This window comes from Melanerpes formicivorus, unplaced genomic scaffold (genome assembly GCF_026170545.1).
Source record: "Melanerpes formicivorus ecotype bairdi unplaced genomic scaffold, bMelFor1.0.p_v2 SCAF_48, whole genome shotgun sequence".
Classification (NCBI taxonomy): domain Eukaryota; kingdom Metazoa; phylum Chordata; class Aves; order Piciformes; family Picidae; genus Melanerpes; species Melanerpes formicivorus.
The window spans coordinates 1,403,938-1,425,502 of record NW_027142400.1 but is presented as its reverse complement, the minus strand read 5'-3'; the positions used below and the strand labels follow the sequence as shown (position 1 = coordinate 1,425,502).

General features: G+C 40.4%; 1 protein-coding gene across 6 annotated transcripts in view; it reads left to right on the top strand.

The window, feature by feature from the left end:
* BEGAIN (brain enriched guanylate kinase associated) overlaps positions 1–21,565 on the top strand; it is a 168,688-nt gene that overhangs the window by 46,921 nt on the left and 100,202 nt on the right. For 5 of the 6 annotated variants that reach the window (XM_068160134.1, XM_068160133.1, XM_068160132.1 and 2 more), the window contains one exon: positions 2,949–2,977. In XM_068160134.1, the coding sequence (XP_068016235.1) occupies positions 2,949–2,977 (29 nt within the window). Of the gene's footprint in view, positions 1–2,576; positions 2,978–21,565 lie in introns of those variants that run through there. The other variant, XM_068160135.1, reaches the window with a different exon arrangement.

Here is a 21,565-nt window from a genome sequence, read left to right as displayed (position 1 = left end):
AAATTTTACTTCAGTCTTTCTTCATGAAATAGGTCCCACAAGATTTTTCAGGACAACACTGGTCCTTAAAATGGCCAATTCAGAGCGTTTTAGATTATATTCTAAAATCTGCTCAGAAGGACACATCAGGTAAGAGCCTAGATAGATAACAATGGGAGGATGATGGAAGTGCACAGGCACTTTCAAAGGGATAATGGCTAGGAAACAGAAATTTTGCCTTAGCAAACATGTCACCTCATTAAAACAGAGCTGTTTCTAAAACCCACAGAATTTAAAATAATTTTAAGTTTCTAAGGCTTTTGGGGGAGAAAAGGAAAGGGAGGAAAGAGAGGAAAAAGAAAAAGTAGATGACTGATAATAAATATTTAACAAAAGAATGAGGAGGAAATTAAAAGGATGACAAAAGATCCTTCTTATGGAACACCGTTATCTGAAAAGATAAACTGTTTGCTAGGGCATTCCCCTGAAGAAGATTTGGGCTTTAGTCCTTTCATGTACTCGTATTTATGTATTATAAGTAGATCCCCATTAACGGAGTACTGAAGTACTGCAGCCCAAAAAGGGCTCTGACCTAAGTCAGAGCATCCTTCTCAAAGAGGACTGAGCTGAACCCATTGCTCCCACATTAGAGAGGAGCCCTCTATTGTTTTGCTGCACAGGCTGCCAGGGAAAGGTAGACAATGCCCCTAAAGGTCCAAAGGTTAATTGACCATGTCACAGAAAACAATCAGTTTTTACAGTAAGGAGCTACGAAAAAGGCCCTACCACAAACAAAACATTTAAAAAAAAAAAAAATAAAGGTTCATAGTTCCTATGGAAGCAATTGCACCTTGGTTTAGTTTTCTGATTTGTTTTGGTGTCAGGCATTTACTGTGTTTATTTTCCCCAGTAATTTCCAGTCAGGACTGGCAGCAAGTGACTCACCTGCATTCACAGATGAGTATAGCCAGAAAGCCAGCCTACAGCTCCTTTTCTTCATCCTGTGCTTTAATCACACAAAACACCCCCCAGTCCAACCTTTTGAAAGCAGCACTATTCAAAGCACTAGGCAAAATCAAGGCCAGACAGCTTTCCCTTACATCTGTAGAAACTGCCATAACAGGAGGACTGAAATATACTTGATATTCCAAGTACTCTTTCTTCATGGGTTCACAGGACCAAGGCAAAGCAAAAGTAAGAGGCCCTGTAGTAAACTATGTTGAGTCTCCCCAAAATGAGAGGAATGTGATGATTAAAGTAGTTTTTGAGATTTCATCTCCAGAAAACCAAACTGTCAAGTCCAGGGGGCTGCCAGCAGCTTCCTATGTCTAAGGAGAAAACCCCTGTGGGTCATTTTCTGGTCAGCAACACTTACATTATTTCCTGCATGCTACAGAATACACACAGATTCAATGGATAGATACCAATTAGAGAAAGTATTTATGGGTTCCTGTGCATGACTTTCAATCCCAAAATCTGTGATTTATCATGGGCAACCCTGTGCTTCCAAAAGATTTGCAGGGACCATATAAACGTGTATTGCATCCATTACTGAAGCTGAGGAGGGCTTTTCCTGCAGCTGGCTTCTTGTGTACCAAGTTATGGTGAATGCCTAAAGTCCTTAATGCATGTCATCAGACACTGGCACGCAAACACCAGCCTGGCTGACAACTTATCTAATAAGCAAATCAACAGTAAATGAGAAGAGGGGAAGATGGGTGACCCAACGAAGAACCCACAATTTATCATTTGGGATGTTTTATTAGGCAGCTTGACAGATTTCCTGCTGGTTAACTGATTAAATTTACATTTCCCTATTTTTAATCTTTAATTTATTTCATACTCAAATATGATTGTTAGCCATTAATCAATAAGGTTTAAAGTGTCTATGATTAATGAGCAATGCCTTCAGTATAAATAAGAGATTCTGTGATGCTGGGATTTATCTGGCTCTAGAGATTGCAGGATTGCTCCGAGTGCTCGTTCCTCAGTCACAATAAAGTGGGACCAGGGGGATTGATGAGATTCTATGCCAGGGGTGTGATAGAATGAAATGGAAGCAGCTATTAAGGATCTGCATGAGATTATGAAGAAAAAGAAATCAAAGAGTTAACAAGACTATGCTTTCAATGGAAGTAACGACAGAGAGATTAATGAGTCTCTGTGCTACAGCTAAGTAGCAGTTTATAACATCTATACGATAAGAAGAAAACAAACACATTCATGAAATAACCACCTACGGCTCTGCTGAGATGCGAAGATTCAGGGCTATAGGGGTGCCGCGCTGATGGCAAAGGGTTAATGGGAGCCCTGCTGCAGCTGCAGGCAGAAGGACCTGAGGAAGTACCGGACTTCTAAGCCACAGACCGGGTTAGCAGTGAAAGGGTTAACCTAGAGCCTCCATGTATTGAGATGTTAATTGTCGAGATAAGGTATTACTTGAGGAAAGTGATTTGATCACTTGAAACTCCCACTAAGGAGGCAAGCTTGTGCCCCTTCCATCTGTCGGGCTCTGCGAAAGATGACGAATTGAGCTCAAAACTCACGTGTGATGAAGTCAGGGTCCTTCCCCAGCCGGCAGAGCCCTGCTGCCATGCCCACCTGGCAGAGGGGAGCTCCGCATTTCAACTTTCCCTCTGAAACCCAGGAGGCACAGTAACCTGTTACTTGCTGCTGCTCGCTCGTTGGTTTTTGGTTTATTTTTTTCCCCTCCCCATTTTCTGCCTCAGCGCTACAACTGAGTCATTCTGTTGCCCATGGCTCGTGGGTATACAGTGCTCCTGCAGCGTGCTGCATTATTCCCCAGTTCGTCTGTCAATGTTATTTTCAGCTAATGCAGATGTGGGGTTCGCTCACCGTCGCTTTGTAGACACTTGTCGAAAACGATTTGGAAAGCCTTAACTATGCATAAATCTGCAGAGTGAATGTTTTCTTTCATTCACTTGCTCCTATTATTTGATTTCTTGTAGGCCTCTGCGGCAGAGATGGAGAAAATAAGGTAAGTGAGACAATTTATTTACATCTCATTATAAAGAAGAAATGTTCAGTTGCACAAAGAATGATACAGGCACTTAGAAAATGTTTTGCTTAATGTGATCAGCGTGAAATACTGGATTGTATGATGATGCAAGGGAAGAGACAAAAGAAAAGGAAAGTGGTTATTCTAGTAAATCTTTTACAGGGATGTCAATTCAGAAAACGTGTTTTACACACAAATATGTTTTATTGCCAGATGCACAGGATATTTGATTACATAAATGTTGTACTCACTTGTCCATTTACTGCGAGAGCCTGTCAATCCACTTAATGAGGAAAGTGGATCAATGATTCATAAAAAAGCTGAAGAAAATATAGGCTTGACTTCAAAGCATCTAATTACTGTGGCTTGTTTCAATATAATGCTGTAACACTGGTGTTCGATTTTTGTTTTATATTGTATACCAGCCAGATAAATCTTGTCTCCTCCGTGTTTAAAATGTTGTCATGCTGTACCAGTTTCTCAGCACATCTCTGTGCTTTAAGCAAAAGGAGATGGCTTTTATAAACATAAGCTTTTCATCCCATGTCCGAGTGCAAGTCTGCTTTGGGGGAAGATTGTTTTTGTGTATGTTGCTGAGAAAGGGGGGTGAAAAAAAAAAGATAAAAAACAGAAGAAGAAGAAAGCATTCCAGCCCTTTTTTAAACAGCAGTAAAATTGTGTCTATGAATAAAACCCTGAGGTATTACAAAGCGATAAGCTGAACTTTTTACTACCTTTTAAATACTTTATGGATCTTATTTTAATAATCCAAAATGCTGGCCCTTCTCTTACTTGGTTTAATTAGACAAGCCCAAATTCCTCCTTTCAACCTGGAGACGCCAGTTAGTGACAACTGTTGTCCAAGCACAACTTTTTGTATTTCTGGAGTTTGGAAAGGCTATCCTGCATTATCAGAAATGTAGAAAAGTTCTAAAATTATGGAAATAACTGGGGACAAAGTGGCAAATGTAAAAGAACAGAGAACTGACCAAGTGTTTAATGAACTCTGGGCTGAAAAAAAAATAAAATCCTGTTTTTCATTTGTGAAGGGGAGGTTATGTCGCTTCCTGTGGACTTGGAAATCCATGTTCAAAAGTTTCTAACAGATTTTATTTATAAAGTGCTTCAGTTGTACCTTTTTTTTTTTTTTTTGGTAGTGTCTCATACTGATTAAGGATTTATAACTTTAGAGATGAAAGTACAAAAAAACTGTGCAATGTATTATGGCTTTGCCTGTGTATAAGAACTATAATGCTAAAGCTGCACGTTTTTCCTGAGTAATGACTGAGAAAGCACCTCAGTAAACAGTCCTGTGTTTAGTCAAAATTTCAAACAAGATCACATACGATATAAAAACACTTATGTCATGAATTAATCTCTTAGAAGATGCAAGCAAATATATATTTACGTGTTTGCTTGATAAGCATGTACACACATATGCAATACAATACTTGTAAAACTTTCTTGAGCATGCTTTGGCCTCTGGTTTTAGTAAACAAGCTCTTACCACATTTGTAATAATGGGCTGCAAAGTCCAGGGTAATGAGCTCAGGAATGTATTGAAAAGGGAAGAATTTGCTGTCAGGAGTAAACAACCATAAATTTCCACTTTTCTAATCCCCTTGTTTTGCAGCTGTGAAGCGAGCAGCAATCCTCACCTCAGTATTTCTTGAGTATTATATAGATGGAAAAGCCCATACTGCCTGCTGAAGGAAGTGGGAGTTTAGCTATTAATTCCAACAAGAGAAGGGTCAAGCTGTGTCAGGAGTTTAATGAGGTTTTCTGTTTACAATTCTTGTGTGCAAAGGTTGCTTCTGATGGAGGCTTGTCCTCATCACCCCAGCCAGTATAAGGCCAGTGCAAAGGCTCCCTATATTCCTGGAGGAGGAGGTTCTCTCCTGAGACCCATCACAGAAGTTGTGCTGCTCCAGCCTGAACTTTTCCAGGCCCTCTGTCTATGGTGATTGTCTTGTATGCACACTGGCAGAACTCTTCACAATTTAACATCTGGGGTAGTTATTGTAAATACCCAGTGAACATTCAGATATGAGAGAATTAGGTTTTTCATAAACTTATCTGAGCCTGGCACCCCAGAAAAAATCGTATTACCTTGCCCTTTAAGCACAGTAGCTTCAGAGTGGCCATGAAGGGAAACATCCTGAAGCTAGTGGAAGGAAGAAATAAACAAGAGGGAAAACGGCAGGTCAGGTGTTTTTTGTTACAGCCGTTCCCACACAATACTTGAATATGTTCTGCTCTTTCCCCTGGACCCAGCTCCTTCTCCATTCTCTCTTTGAAACCAGCTGAGATGTGCCATCCCACATGAGCTGGGATGGTATTGGCCCCAAGACTAGTGGTGATTCCACAACAGCTATAGAGCTGGGGTACACAGAGTGTACAAGGCTCCTGCAAAAGACAGTGGAGAAGGGAATAAGGAATTCACAAAAATGAAACAAACTGAAACCTTGCTGGAGAAACAGGAGAAGAGGAGAAAGCTGGCTATTCATAGGACAGCCTACACAGCCAGGTTGAAAACTCTCAGGGTTATAGAGATCCATGTTTTCATTCCTTAGTGCACTTCAATATAAGAAGGTCTTTTAAATGTGAAGAACAGGCACAGAATATAACACTGTTCAGAAGAGCTGCTCCACATTGACCATCCTCGGGAACCCACAGGGCCAAATGTTATAAGGCAGCAGTTCAGGAAGTTGAGTGAGCTCTACACATTGTCTAACACAGAGCGTCTGGGGCACCCCAAGAACTGGGGTTGTCTCTCTCAGACAGAGTGGCAAATGCCGGAACCTGTGTAATTGATCCACTGATGACCCACAATTTATTGAACTCTGAATTCACTGAGCTAGGGCAACACAAACAATGAATAATACATCTCTTAGTGTTGTATTCGTTCACTCCTCTGAGTGGGGGAATCTAGCTGGGAAAACACAATTTGCCTCTGTAATGTAGCAATATATTCTCCTTGCAGACCACAGGGCCACTGTGACCTGTAATGTCACAACCTGTTCTTTCCTGCAGGGGCTTGGCATGACAGTGTTACAAGTGGAAGGAGCAGTAGGAAGCAGAGGTGGGAAGTTACCAGTATTCAATCTGACACAGGGAGAACTTCCTCTAGAAGTGGAAACATGCTATTTTGTGGAAAAAAAAATCAGCTAGAAGGATCAGTTACTGCAATGAAGTCTTCACACTGTGAAGAATTCTTAGCAGTGCATAGTGTTTATAGCATCTCAAGGTACCAATACATTAGGCAGGAGGCAAGGCTAACTACTAATCACAAACCTCTTAAGTATCTGCATTTATGTAGGTTGGCTGTGTATGGTTACACAGTCACTTTGAACATTAATTACTTCTGATTACACTCTTTTAAATACAGTTTTCTGGATTTAATTCTTTTTCATGTCTATAAACAATGACTTAAAGTACATTTCATATATACCTATACTATCTTATTTCTACTCTTAGCAGTTGCTGTCTTTGGTGTATATGTTCGAGATGAGCACATCCCTTCCAAGACTGAATCTTTGCAGGTCTGTGGTGGCTGGCACATAAAATTGCAAGCACTCTGAAAATTGCTCCTTTAAGTCAGGTTGAACCCATAGCACGGCTAGATGCGCAAACGAAAGATCAGTTCCACCGTAACTCCTGTACGAACTCGTGGTAGCTTTTTATTTACTTCCATTGAATCCTGCTTGAAATACAGGTTATAACAATCAGCTTTCAGGGGAAAATGTTGTAAGGTTTGGCATGAGATAGCTCCAGATGGACTTTTGTGCAGAAATATTGACCAGATTCTCAGTGTTTTCTACTTGTATGAGTATCTCACTCCATGGGAAATGCCAGTTAAGAAGGCAGAGATTGTTCAATAAAAGCTAGCTTGCTCTTTTTCTCTCTTTCTTCACTTTCTTCTCCTAAAATTTCAAAGGCAATTCAAAACTCTGCAAATCTATACCCATAGTTCTAAGATTGTCAAGATCTACAATAGGCTGTAATGTGTATCTAAAAGTACATAAAACAGGACACATCATCAACACCATCAACTGCCAGGCTCGATTAATTAGTGCCTGTAAAGAAGTGGATTCTGTTTTCCAGATTGCAATGTAACCACAGTATTCCCCAACTGTGGATTAATCTATTTTGGTAGCATCAATAGTGGCTCTACACTAATCATCCAGGGATCTCTGATAAAAGTGATCCATGTCTCAAGGAAACTGAAAGGTGATGTCTTCATTTCATTGTAGTCTTTGTTTCAGAACATATGAAAGTGATTTGTATGATTCACACATCTAGTAGTATGTCAGCACCTTGATCCAAGTCTTTTGAATTTTTAGACCTGGACTTTTCTCAAGCATGTTTGACTTAATCTGTGGTAAGGAAAGAATATCAGTCTCTTCAAAAGAATATTAGAGAGATGTGAGGTCCTAGAGAAAAGTTTTCAGTGGCAGTTTAGTGAAAAATGTGAGCACCTTTCTAAATGCTCACTAGATCATGCTGCCTTCCTTGCACTCAGTATAAATATAGCCCTTTTCATATGCTAATGAACACATTGCAATTTCCTGCCATCCCTACCTTGTCCTTGTTCCTTCTCTCAGCCTGTATCTACATTAATTTTACCATAGTTACTTGAACATAAGGAGAGGACCTTTTTATCTAGAAAGTTAACCAAAAACCCTGGCTTACTTTACCCTAAGTCTTGTCTTCACATCCACAGCTAATATAAAAGGAACTGGAATTCCTTTTAAAGAGACACAATGCCACAGGACAGTAGCAGAGTTGTGCAAGCAGCAGCTCCAGTATCTGCTCAACATTACCTGCAGGCTCTAGCTGATGCTTGTGCCTGAAACCCCAGCTGAGGACACAAGCGAAGAGATAGCACAGGGAAAGCTCAGAAGAAACAGGGCGCAGGGAAACGCTGATGTGAAAGCACCATGAGTTTGGGGTCATTAGAAGTCACGGTAGAAAAGTCACCTAGCTGGGTGAATGCTGGTCCATTTAGAAAGAGGGATGGAAAAAAAGGAGAATTAAAAGAGGTTTTTCATCTTTCTCTACTTTTCAAGATGATTTTGTGTCCCAGGCAGACCCAGCAGCAGTAGCAGCCCTGCAGTACTATTATCAGCATACCTGGTTTGTTCATGCTGCCAACCAAGGTGTGATGCAGCGCAGCTAAACCACAGATTTCTCTGCCTTCAAGACTACACTGAGCTTTAAGTTTGGTGGTTGTCAAGAATAGCAAAGGGAGCAATGGAAGCACATGGATATGTTCAGGTCAGTTGCGTTGCAGGACCATCCTGATGTACCTATACCAGCACCTATGAGAAATGTATTAATGGTGTCAGGGGGATAGTGTGCTTGTGTAGCTCATACTAAAGTCCCTCACATGTCATTCCCACTGTTGCTGTCACCTGCGCTAGTCAGTCAAATCAGCACCACAGCTGAGGCAGGAGGCACTGTTATGTTGTTCTACAACACTGTGCTCTGAAGAATGATATAAAAGGCAGTGACGCTGCAATGGAAAGAATAATCTCCAGTCACTTGTTGTAACTGTTGTGTTATAATTCTAGATAAATATTGAATGGAGTAAACGTCTAGCAAACAAGAAACAGAACAGGAAGAGAGAACAGAGCAGATTCAAGTTGAATAAAGCAAGGCATAGTTGTGTGAAGGGTCCTGCAGAGGCAAGTGGGAGCTGAGCAAACATCTGAAGAGACCAAGGAAGTGGGTAGGAGGAGATGAGCCATGCCATCAACTCAGAGCTGCAGTGAGTCATGGAGAAGAGGCTGGACCTAGGTAATACCAAGCTTACCAATAATGCTCTGCCTACCTCTTTCTTGCAAGGCAAAGTGCATTACTAAGCTACAGTGCATAAGCTTCTCAACAGATTGGGGGGGGGGGGGGGGGGGGGGAGAAAGTTCTTTTTTTTTTTATAGTGTTTGTGATTAGTTCAAAACTTTGTCTCATAGGGAGTAGAGATTCCAGAAAATTTTCTTCTCCTATTGTTGGGTTGCCTCACCCCTCCTCAAGATGCAATGGTCACTGATAGTGAGAAAACTCAAAGGTTAGCAAATTGTGTGCTTTCTGTATTCCCTGTACTGCTAATAACGACTAGACTTCAGTTATCTAAATGCCCTGACCAGAGGTATTGGTGGAATATATACTGAATAGTGAAAGCAACAACTTACAAAGCAAACAGTGACAATGACTACAGCAGTAACAACAATTTTGTAAGCTCAAGAGTATCAGAGGTTCCAAGCTGCAGACTCCAGATGGTTCAAGGGCAGTATAGTTTGTGAACCATACTTGAGTTTGCTCTGTGGTGAAATCAAGCACTATTTGAATGCTTGCTGCTGCTAGAATGCACAGACTGATGAAAGGAACAAGATAACTTGTCTGCCACACTTTATTACAGGCTTTTGCAATTGCCAGCTCTGCTGCTGCTGGCATAGCTTAGGCAATTTAATTTAGCAATCAATTCTTGATTTACACACAAGTGACTGTAGCATGCATCCTCTGCATCCCCACACTTGAGTCAATGTTCTTTAAAAGTAAAAAGCGTCTGAAATATATCAAAACTAAAAAGCTTTTCACATTTTAAAAAAAAAAATAAAAAATAAGGGGCTGAATTGTGTTAATGTTTTACTGATAACCTACAGCCAGCTTAGCTTGAAGTACAATGTGCTGAAAATAGGCAGTAGATAGTGAGCTATAATCATGCTTTTTGGAATTCATGACTGTGAGGGATGTATAATTTACAGAATCCTCAAGCAGGATAACAGGATCGTAAGTGTCTCGAGCTTCTTGCTGGATTTCTCTCATGTGTGTGACCATCGTCTTGCTCATGTGAAAAGCACAAGTATTGTTATTCAGTTCTTCCAGGAGTGAAAATATCCACCTCATTGAACAGTGCACAGAGTCACCGCTCATCACTTCCTTTGTAGTAATGTTTATACTGGGATAAGAAGGGCCTCTATGTCACATGCACTTGTATTGCCTCTTAAAGCATTATTTTCTTCACATACGCATTTGTAAAGGACTGAGAAATCTAGCTTCCATCCTGAATCTGCCCAGCTGTTACTGTGTGAGCAAAACCATAACTGAGAATTTGTTTACAGCAGAACATATACAGATGTCATGCTAGTGACTTGCACCCAGAAAGGCAAATGATATTTGAGAGGAATATTGTTGTAGAGCAGTAGCTGACTGACTTAACATGGCATACTGGGACATCATGTCTACATAAATGCCATTTCAGCTACTCAGAGCAAAATGAAATTTTTTACCATTTCACCTTCATTTTCCCCATCTTCAAAATAAAGAGGAAAAAGAGGAGGAGGGTGTCCTAGAAAAAAATAAAATAGGCATTTCAATCTTTTGATGGAAGCCACTATGATCATCATGAAGTTCCTGCTACAAAGTCCCTCATGTTTACAAGAAATTCTCATGACCCATCAGCTCCAAAATGCTGCCCTCAACAAGACCAAGTTTCATATTTATGCTGGAGCAATGGGCCTTAACTTTGAAATTTTCAAATGAGCTCATTTTGGGTTTCTGTTACCTGCAACTGCCATTTAGACAAGAGGGTCAGTTTAAGGAAATACTCTATTTTTAAGGCCTACCTAGAGCTATACTGGAATTCCCAGCAATGGATGGCAACTTATCTCCCACACCATCTCTCAAGAGCTCCTTCTTGCAGTAGGGATTTTGAAGAGAGAAGCCATCAGCACTCCTATTTTCTGTGCATTTCTGTTAAAGTGTTAAATCTGTGTGCTGCCATTTGACTCAGGGATACTGGCTTAACCAAGATACTGCACAAATTAAGAGAGTTTTCAATGCCTCACCTGTACAGAGTAGCCTACAGCTAAAATAAGAAATTGTCTGTATATCTGCATAATTGGTCTTTCTGCCAAGAAGTTCTACAGATGGAGGTGCTTGCAATGACATTTAGGTAGCACTAAATGTAAGGCGAATGACTTTGCACACAAGTATATAAACTAAGTTTGTAACTCTGGGTCATTTTGGGATATATTATATCCTCTCTCTGTTCCATAACAAGGAAGTAGTATATTCAAGGAATTAATCAGAAACAGTCCAGACCAACATGTACCAAATATATTCCAATATTTAATGCAGATCTATGGGTGACTGAAAGTACATATTCTGCAGCTCTGCTCAATATTCTTAGCAACTCAGTGGGAAATTAGTAACAAAATACGTTCACAGACAGAGGCACATCCTTTATGATGGGGAAAGTGCTGCTTTCTATAGGGAAAGATTTTTAGACTGCTCATAACCAATCTACAGCACTTAAACAGTTCTATTTGAATTAAAAATAAATTCCATACTTAGTTTTGACTCTCAGCTTGTGAATAGAAATTATGCTTTTATTTGTATTCTGACTTAGATTGATGAAAGACTATTAAAGAATGAAAGATCAAGTGAGACAAATACTCTGAAGGCTAGATAAAAATGAGAAACTTAGCAAACTAGCCTAAAGCAATGTAAGTAGAGTGGTGAAAGACAAAGTATCAATGATGTTTAAGTAAATCACTTGGAAAGCAGTAGCATAGCTCAACACAGGAAATTTGATTGTCCTAGTCAAAAAAAAGCAGAGCAATAAGTTTTTACGCAAGTCCAAATAGGCCTTCAGTCCTATGTCTTCCCAGTGCTGAATTCATAAACAGGCTCTTACTAAAGGGGTGTATGATTGGTCTGGCTTATTTTTGTCCAAATCTGCACCAGCAGCTGGCTCTGATAACCCTGCTCTGCCCTATTCTTGCAGCCTTGCAAACTGAGTACCAGGCAGAGTGATGTAAGAAAGTGCCTGGTTTCTCGACCCATATTATCAGCATGACCCTGCCAAAGATGAGCTTCAAGTGTTCCACTTCATTTCTGACCACTCACAACCCTTTAGGAAGAGCAAACTTTTCCTGTCTTAACTGTACCAATGCAACCAAGAGCAGTAGGCACAAGAGGCAGACTTCTGAGTAGATTTTCAACATATGCTTTGAAATGTATACTAGGATAGCCTAGTTAGTGCCAGTCTGGTAAGCTTCATGGGGGAAAGGATGAAGGGAGGGCAAAGAGGGCTGATACAAAGTCCCATCATTCACTTACCTCCCTTATCCCAAGTAGTGGAAGGCAAAGCAGTACTCTTTCCCCTCAGCTGGAACTGCTATGGTAGGTGCCAAAGACCCTTTGGTAAAATGACATTACCAGTGTGGATTCTCCTGAGGCACATTTTCATGTTTATTTGGTCCTGTTATATTTCTTCACAAGATGCCACCAGTTTATGTTGTGTCTTTATATTAAATATTCTGTATTAAACTCTTCCTCTACTGGAGGAATGAAGATCAGGAAGGCTCTATGGAGTATGCAGTCTTACCCAGCCCCATTTGAAGAAAAGGCCAAATTCAGGAGTCTTGACTTTTCCACAAGGAACATTAATTATCCCTTTGTAGGTAGGTCTGGCAACAGAGCATGTGGGCAAGAGAAGGAAGAAATGAGTCATAGATAGAGTGACATGAATTTCTTTGGGCCAAATTTAGCTGACCTATACAGTTTGGTAACAAAGCAACATCCCCCTCCTCCATTCCTGCCCTCCTTCTCAATCTACAAGAGAAATCACAACCTAAAAAATAATGATTTTTTTTCTGAGAAATTAAAAGTGCACTAAACAGGTGGTAAGCTAACAAATGTCAGTTAGGGGAGTAAAACTGTCTTTTCTACTGCGTATGATGCAAAATATTATAAATAACAGGTAACTTCTGACAACAAGAACATCTTTTTCCCCCTCCACTTTGAGAAAGCTGCTGATGCAGAGTTTTACAGTAACTGTAGACTTCAACTTGCTTTCCTTTAACAGTGTTATGCTTTCTAATTTGACAAAGCCTCAGCAGATTCAGCTACTAGAACTGACAGGTTTCACATGCTGTGAGCTTCTGGAGGGTTTTCTTTACAAAGCAGGACTGAATATGATCTAAATGTAAAAGGAAAATCCTCCAAGAAAGATGTCCCATTAATTCCAGCACACTGCACTTGGAGCCATTTGAGTAAAACAATGCTAGTCTAGCCATTTTTGCTTAATAGACTTTGCTTTAAAGAACAATTTTTCTCGTCTAAAAGCATATTTATTTTTTTAATGCAGTGATAACCCTCCTACAGTCCACTGTAGAAAACATCTTTTATTATAACCTATAAATGTGTAACAGATAGGCAACAATAGCTGCATGTTACATGAATTCTTCTAATGTGGATGATTTCAGTCACAGTTTTGACAGTAAAATTCTAATGAATGCATTGCTGGTAACACAGTGTGGACTGGACTTCTCTAGTGTGGCTTTGCAGTTGCTTTGCGTTCTTATTTCCGTCCCCTGGAGAGCTCTCCAAATCCTGTTCTACAGCTAAAACAAAGTTTACCACAATTTTAACCTTAAGCCCCCTATAGCACAGAACTACTGATTATCATGGCACACAGTGCAGACAGTTCTGATTAAATTGCCAGGCTGGATTTGTAGACTGTCCCATCTCCTTATTCATCATCTCTATATACACAACATCGGGAAAGAGTCTTGAGATATAAATAGGCACAAATATTGTTGTATGCTGAATTCCAAGTAACTGAATGAATCCTTGAAGGACTCAATTTTTTTTCTCAGAAATACAACTCCTTTTTGAGTGTTATCTACCTCATCTTGCTTACATTAGTTACATTACATATTGGTTTGAATAGACTGCACAACAGCTGAAAACAGTTAACTATAGTTTTGCAGAAGGATTACTGCAATTGTAAAAAGACTCAAAAAAGCTACATATTCTTGCATCTAAAAGGCAATGTTACTTGTATTTTTTTATATATTCATTTGAAGAGCAAAGTGCTCACATGATACCTCTGTCGCTCATGTTTAGTGTTGCCTGCTACAAGTCTGTGTTAACTGGAACCATAGTTGGCATGCACCTGCAGCACAGATTCATGGCACAAAGCTACTGATCTAGGGTTTTCAAAAGCCACCTAGAACTTGTTTTCTTACACCTTTGCTATGAGCCACTGAAATGAAAACTCCTTAACTACAACTTCCACAAAGGCAGAGGGCTGCCTTATTAACAGGAGAATCAGTAAAATCAATAAAAACTGTTATCCCTTTACTACTGGCAGCTTTTTTTTGCAGAAATCTATTAGCTGCATTTTCTATTCTTACCCTGGATGTTTTCTTCAGCACTAGAAATTAGGGCATTGGCTTGCAGAGTCATGCCCTGATTGCCAAAATTAAGGGCAATTATGCAATAGAAAGAGGAAGCATAACAGGTCAGAGATTGTACATCTGCTTGAAATGCAGGTGGTGAAGGTGCTGACATTACTGAGTTGAAAACATGGACTAACGTCTAAAGCTTTGAAGCACCTGACAGTCTTGCTCTACGGACACAGGTTACATCCACAGCCATTAGGGTTCTCTCTGAAGTATTGTCAAAGTTCAAAGGATTTTCTTTTTTTCTTTTGAGAACACTATGTATGTCACAAACTTCCATCTCTCCTCAGGGGAACACTTACCACCCTTTCTAGAGTAATGAAGAGTTTCAGCTAGAAGCTGGCTCTCTTTCATGGGCAATGTGCCAGAATATTTTTGGTTCCTAATATAGAGCTTAAACAAGTTGGTATGCAGCATTGAGGCCACTGCCTCTCACAGATGCTTCTATCAAGATGCTGTGGAAACCAAATTCCATTCCTGTCCTGACCCTGTCAGACTTGCAGAAATCCCCTGATGACTGCAAACCTCTGGGAGCCCCTTAAAGGAAAGTTTTATAAATGTGCAGAATACTGCCTCCCCCCTCCACACCCCAACTAATTCTGCATAATTTGACATTTTAACATATTGCCATATTAACCACCAAAACTCCAATCTGTAAGCATGACTTCAAACTTGTGTTTACAAGAGTAGAGATGCAGTGGCATATGGACCACCAGCTGGTGAGAAGTAGGAATGGTACTTTTTGGAGTTTGAGTCACAAAGTGAATCAAACAAAAAAAAAAAAAAAAAGAAAGAAAGGAAAAGAAAATAAAATACCATCTTCTACACAGCCAAAAGTTAGAGAAAAAAGAAAAGCTTGGCTTCACAGAACTGGAGTTGTTTGAAAGGGCAACTGCAACAAGGCCAGTACACAGAAAGCACAAAATCTGGAGGCATTAAACAAACTGGAAACTGTGTTGTTTATTATAAGAGAGATATGCAAACAAGCTGTCTCCTGCTAAGGCTGTAAGAAATAGTACCACAGAGGGAGTAATGCAAGACAGAAAACAAGAGTGATAACAGTCTGTTCTTAAAGAGGAGGAATAAAAATCACTTTGAGAGCAAGGGTGACACTGAGGGAAGCATCTTTCTATTGAGGTCACAACCACCTACATTCAAATGGAAGAGTTCTCAGCCTTCTTTCCCAGCTGTCCCTAGCCTTGTGTCTTTTTCTCAGGTGTTGCCACCCCCCCTTATCCTTCCCAAATGGTGACTTAGGTCTGCAGGATTTCAGCTCCAGACTTTTTCCACCCTATCAGCTTTTGGGGGACTAATCACCAAACTACCAAAGCTCTAGTCCTCTGGAGAAGGAGTTCATTCTTTTTTCATCCTGGTTCCTACACTTGAACTACTATTTTTCACCACTGTTATGTCAAGAATGGTAAAAATCATGAAACTGTTACAAAGACTAATTTTCATCAAGCTTTAGAGACTGAGATTGCCTGTTCTCCTCAGTGATAGTCTATTTCATCAAACTTTGTACTTTATCTATTTTCCTGTAAGTCCAGGTGAGGAGAAACCCAGGTTTCAGAGCACAGCTCTGCGGTCTTAGTCTGCAGCACTGCTGACTGCTGCTCTGCCCTTTCTGTGTTCCCTTGCCAGACCCAGTTGTTTAAGGGTGGTTCCTGTGGTCTTCTCAGAGAGATGTAAGAAGAGAGAATCTTGTGCAGTTCCATCAATGATGAAGCTGTCTTTCAATAACTAGGATCTTTTTGGAGAAAGTAGTAAATAGGGAAAAGGAAAACAAATGGCAAGAGGAAGATGTGTAGATAAGTATTTTTTGTAATGGAGGAAGAAATAGAAAGGCCTACTCCTTTTTAAAATAAAAAAATATTAAAAAAAAAAAGTAGAATATGTTCTGGACACTAATAAATAACAATATAACTAATTACCAAGATAATTATCTTAATTCTGGAGCACCAAACAGCTCAGAAGCTGCTGAGAGCACTTACTACGGTAAATTACTGAAATGCCTCTCATGGTTTATTCTGCTGAAATAGGGTACTAAGAGAAGTGTGTTACATTATTTCTCTATTGACTCTTCCACATGTGATTATTTATTATTAGATTCACAATTAGGACTCATACAGGAAGGTCAAGTTACTAATGATCCTGGAGCTTCATCAGCTGTACAGCGTTATCTGCACTGTAAAGGTGTTCTCCTGTTTTGCTGATTTTGGGGTCGGAGTGGCTAGAGAGCTCCCAAACAGAGAGGGACCTGGGTGTGCTGATCAACAGCCACCTGAATATGAGCCAACAGTGTGCCCAGGTGGCCAGGAGGGCCAATGGCATCCTGGCCTGTATTAGGAATAGTGTGGCCAGCAGGAGCAGGGAGGTCATTGTGCCCCTGGACTCTGCTTTGGTTAGGCCGCACCTTGAGTACTGTGTCCAGTTCTGGGCCCCTCAGTTTAAGAAGGACATTGAAACACTTGAACATGTCCAGAGAAGGGCAACAAGGCTGGGGAGAGGCCTTGAACACAAGCCCTATGAGGAGAGGCTGAGGGAGCTGGGGTTGTTTAGCCTGGAGAAGAGGAGGCTCAGGGGTGACCTCATTGCCCTCTACAACTACCTGAAAGGTGGTTGTAGCCAGGAAGGGGTTGGCCTCTTCTCCCAGGCAACCAGCACCAGAACAAGGGGACACAGTCTCAAGCTGCGCCAGGGGAGGTTTAGACTTGAGGTGAGGAGGAAGTTCTTCACCGAGAGAGTCATTGGTCATTGGAAGTGGTTGCCCAGGGAGGTGGTTGAGTCATCGACCCTGGAGGCATTCAAGGGGAGATTGGACGTGGCACTTGGTGCCATGGTCTAGTCATGGGGTCTGTGTTGATAGGTTGGGCTCAATGATCCTCGAGGTCCTTTCCAACCTAAGTGATACTGTGAAGGTAGATACATTTTTACTTGCATAATAAGAGCAAGTCAAGTAATCATTAAAGTACCCAAATATCAGTCACATAATAAACTACACTAGATCAACATGCAAAGCATTAAAATCATAAATGTTTTATTGGAGCTGTAATGCTAAAGTGCCCTTTTTTCCCCCCTACCCTTCCTTGAACAAAGAGCAGAAACACAGCAGAGATAAATTAGAAATCATTAGTGTCTGCCCCTGCACTGTGTAGGTATGGCCAACAACAGAACATTTGCACCTCTAGATGTCAACTATGTCTCAGAAACCCTCTGTGGCTTCTGCCAGCATTATTGCCTTCTTAAAAGGAATGGTTAAGTGACTTCAAGATTTTTGAGGGGCTTCTGTGAAAGCCAAGAGAGTACATACAAATTATTTGCTTTAAGACAAACAGGAAAGAAAACATAGTGCAAGAGAACAGCTTTTGCTGCAGGAGTAGAATAACCATTTCTGAAATGAGTAGTTTCATTCAGCCTAGAAGCAGGGACAAGTTCCAAAGCAGAACATTCCTCTGCCAAATCAAAATGCTTGTGTTGCAGGTTGCTTCTTCCCTATTTCACAAATTACTTTCAAAGCTCATTTGTGACTGCTTTTCTTTCCAGTGCTCTCCACAGTAGCATAGGCCCCTCCTGGGGAAGAATCCAGATACGTATAGTCTTGCAATGAAAATACTAGTAACAATAGCTGAAAGACCTATACATACCATTAGTGTGAGCAGACTCTACAGCATTCAAATAAAAATTAGTTACTGGAGTTTCTATGGGTAATGCCTTTGATTGATGATTTCCTGTGCATTAAAAGAGGGCAGCAAATAAGGAATAAAATACATATTCTGAGATTAAGGCAACTAACATGTCTTCAGCTTCCATAGTGGGTGTTTTTTTCTCCCTCTTGATAATCTCTTATCTTCAGAGAGAGAACCCAGCTGCAACTACCATTTCTATGCCCTATGCAACTTATGGTAATAGCTGATGTGTAGCATCACAGTACTGGGGCCTCTGCTCTACCCTTTCCCCCATTTTGTGCAGACAGCAGAAGGAGAATTTTCTTTTGATTTATTCTTCTAATAGCTTCAGCAATGTCAGAGTATTATAGCTGCCTATTATCTAAAGGTTTCTTTGCAAATTCACATTAAATGAAAATATAACTTTTCAGTCATTAGTGTACTGAAAGAAATTGTGGATAAAGGGGGAGATGGATGATTTGGAAGCTTATCCATTACATTTAAAACCAAATTATCAGTGACAGAAGCTAGGTGAAGCAGGCAGCAGGAGAAATAAATGGGCAGATTGAGATATCAATCAAGAAGACTTTGAGATACTTTTGTTCTTGCATGGACCACTAGTGGAGGCATTTAGAGAGATGTAACAAAGCAGAGGTTTTTGCCATGTGAGAAACCTGAAGCATTTTTGCTGCCCAGTCACTAGCGGTAACGTGCTGTACCCAGGCAGGAGGAGCAAGAGTGCAGCAGTAGCTGTTGGCAGAAAGCTGCTAATGTACTGGGGTGCACCACACAGACTTCTCCTTACAGGTCTGGAAGGTAAAGGTTAAAGAAACTGAGGGACCTGTTTCATAAGAGGGAACTTTGTATTCAGGTAGGGAACATTTTGCAGGAAAGTCTTGAAACAGACAAGTTTGCATCTTGAAACCAGCCAAAACTCAAACTGATAACAAAAACATCTGAGTGGCTTCAAAATTTGAATGACTATATGCACCTGACCTTTAACACTTTCAGGCCTCAGTTTTCATCTGTAAAATAGGGGTGATGGAGAGCTCTTTCCCAGCCTAAAATGATAAAATAAGTTAAGAGTATAGAAAACTGAGAGGCATCTCCATAAAGTGATTATCTAATTCAAATATATCAGGTGCAGGTAGGATGTGGGACTTTACTGTTTAGTATTAAAACAGAGGAAGATTCAAGTCTGCAGAAGAGTTATTGCACAATGAGTTAATATTTGCTATTTGATGCTACATTATTACAAGCTCATGAGTTATTTCAGTCTTCATTAGATAAGTATGTTATTGCAGTACTTTCTGTGCAGTTCTTCACATCTGAATTTTTACCCTTGCTTTGAACAGGAAAGAAATGGTGCATTTTACTTTTTTTGGTCTTGATGTCTTTTGCTCTCATTCTCAGATGTACTGGTTGGACTTTCAAGTTCTGCATTTTAAACTGCATTCTTGATATGAATCTCCCATATTTAGGTGCTCTGATTGTTCAAAGAACTCTCCAGCTGGGTAGAAAGACTATTTGAGTGCTAATACAGTGATTGTAAAGAATGGGACATCAGTTCCCATTTTAGAACATAAATCTTGGCAAGTTTGAATGGAGTATATTCAAATGGGAACAAATGGACATTTTAAGCATGTAATTTAAAACAAAACATTCAGCACTTACAGGAATAAACTCATCAACTGCAGCTCCCCTAGCCCAGCATCTATGAGCCTATGGGTGATGGTTCCAAGCTCATAGCCATGAGACAGCCCATGGGAGTGGCTGGTCCTGGGGTTAAGCAATGGGAACCTCGCACTCCAGGTCCCCTTTCTGTAGTTGCAGCTCCTAGCTCTGCTTTCTAAAGCACTCAGGTTCCTTCTTTATCTGTGGCTCCCAGGCAGACAGCCCTGGCTTCTTGTGGTTTCCAAGAAGGAAACTGTCCCAGCTCTGCATCTATTCAAGCATCAGGATTGGGTACATCATAAATACGCACATGTGCCGATACATGCATCCGTTTCTAACTGCCTGTGCAGTCTTTCAAAAACACACTTTAAAAAGTTATTCCTAAAAATAATACTAAGCCAGAGCTGCTTGCATTCGCAGTCCTCACAGTATACCTTATCTTTCCAACTGAGTGCATGAAAAAGAGGGAATAAATTAAAAAAAAAAAAAAAAAAAAAAAAAATCTGTGGGTTTGAAAAAAAGTGATTTGCAGATCAGGTTGCTTTTCCTTGCGAGTGAGCACCTTGTCTCCTGGTGGCATTTTGCTCTAGCAGAGAAGGTGTCATGCATCCAATTAAAAAGATATCGAAGGAGACAGGACTGGAATAAGAATGAGTAAATGCTGCAGCTGCACTGGGAAGAACTGGCTAAATAGCACACAACAGGGAGAAATACTATCCTCTCGACCATTCCTGCAGTCACACCAGTGTTGGTACTAAAGCACAAGAACAAAACTGGATTAGCTACTGCATGGTAAAGACATGCCTCCTCCTTAACCCTGTATATTTATTTTGATTTCATTAAAGAAATTTCACATTAAATGAAAATATAGGGATGCCCAGCCTTTGACTACACAGCAGCTTTTTAAGGCACTGAAAAGACAAGAATACTGGGGTTTTCTTCTGATTCCCATTCTAGTAGAACTCCTATCAATGCCTGCATAGTTGGATCCCGGCAACTGTCACTGCCACACAATGAGTGGACCACATGCAATAGGGTTCTGTGACAGGAAAGTTGTCACCTCCCCTCACTAAGGAAAAAGAACAGTAAGCCTGGCAGAAACTACACAGACTGTCAGAGCAGAAAGCAAGAAGCAACCTAAAGACCCAATAAGTTGTTCTGAAAGGCTGAGTCTGCTTGATCAGTCATAGTCTTGCATGTCTTGTTGGGGGGCATCCAGAGGAGGCCACAAAAAGGATCAGAAGGATGGAACACTTCTCCTATGAAGAAAAGCTGACAGAATTGAAGTCATTCAGCCTGGAGAAGAGAAGGCTCCAGAGAGACCTTATTGTGGCCTTTCAATACCAAAAAGGGACTTATGAGAAAGATGAGAACAAACATTTTAACAGGGTATAATGTGAGAGAACAAGGAGTAAAGGTCTTAAATTAAAAGAGTGTAGGTTTAGACTTATATAAGGAAGCCATTTTTGACAATGAGGATGGTGAAACACTGGAACAGGTTGCCCAGAGGAGGTAGTAGAAGCCCCATCCCTGGAAACATCCAAGGTCAGGTTGGCAACCTCATCTAGTTGAGGATGTTCTTGCCCATTGCAGATGGGTTGGAACAGATAACTTTTAACGTCTCTTGCAACCCAAGCTATCCTATGAATCTTTGCCTACACTCAAGGATAGGCAGGAATTAGTCCAACAAAAATTTCCACTAAAAATTGCAAGGCAGTACTAAAAGTACAAAATTCTGTAACGTGTTCAGTGCTTTTCTATGAAATCCTCTCCTTCCTTTTCCAGTTTTCATTAATGATGTGTCTAACAGTTACTGGAAAATTACTTAGGACTACTGGTTTGGTTTGATATGGTTTTTCATTAAATAGAGTGTATTTTCTTGGTGTATATTTAGCTGAGATTTAATTCTGCCTTTGGCAATGACCTGAATCTAGACAATAGGGTAGAGGAAAGATGATGCAGTCAGAGAGAGAAGT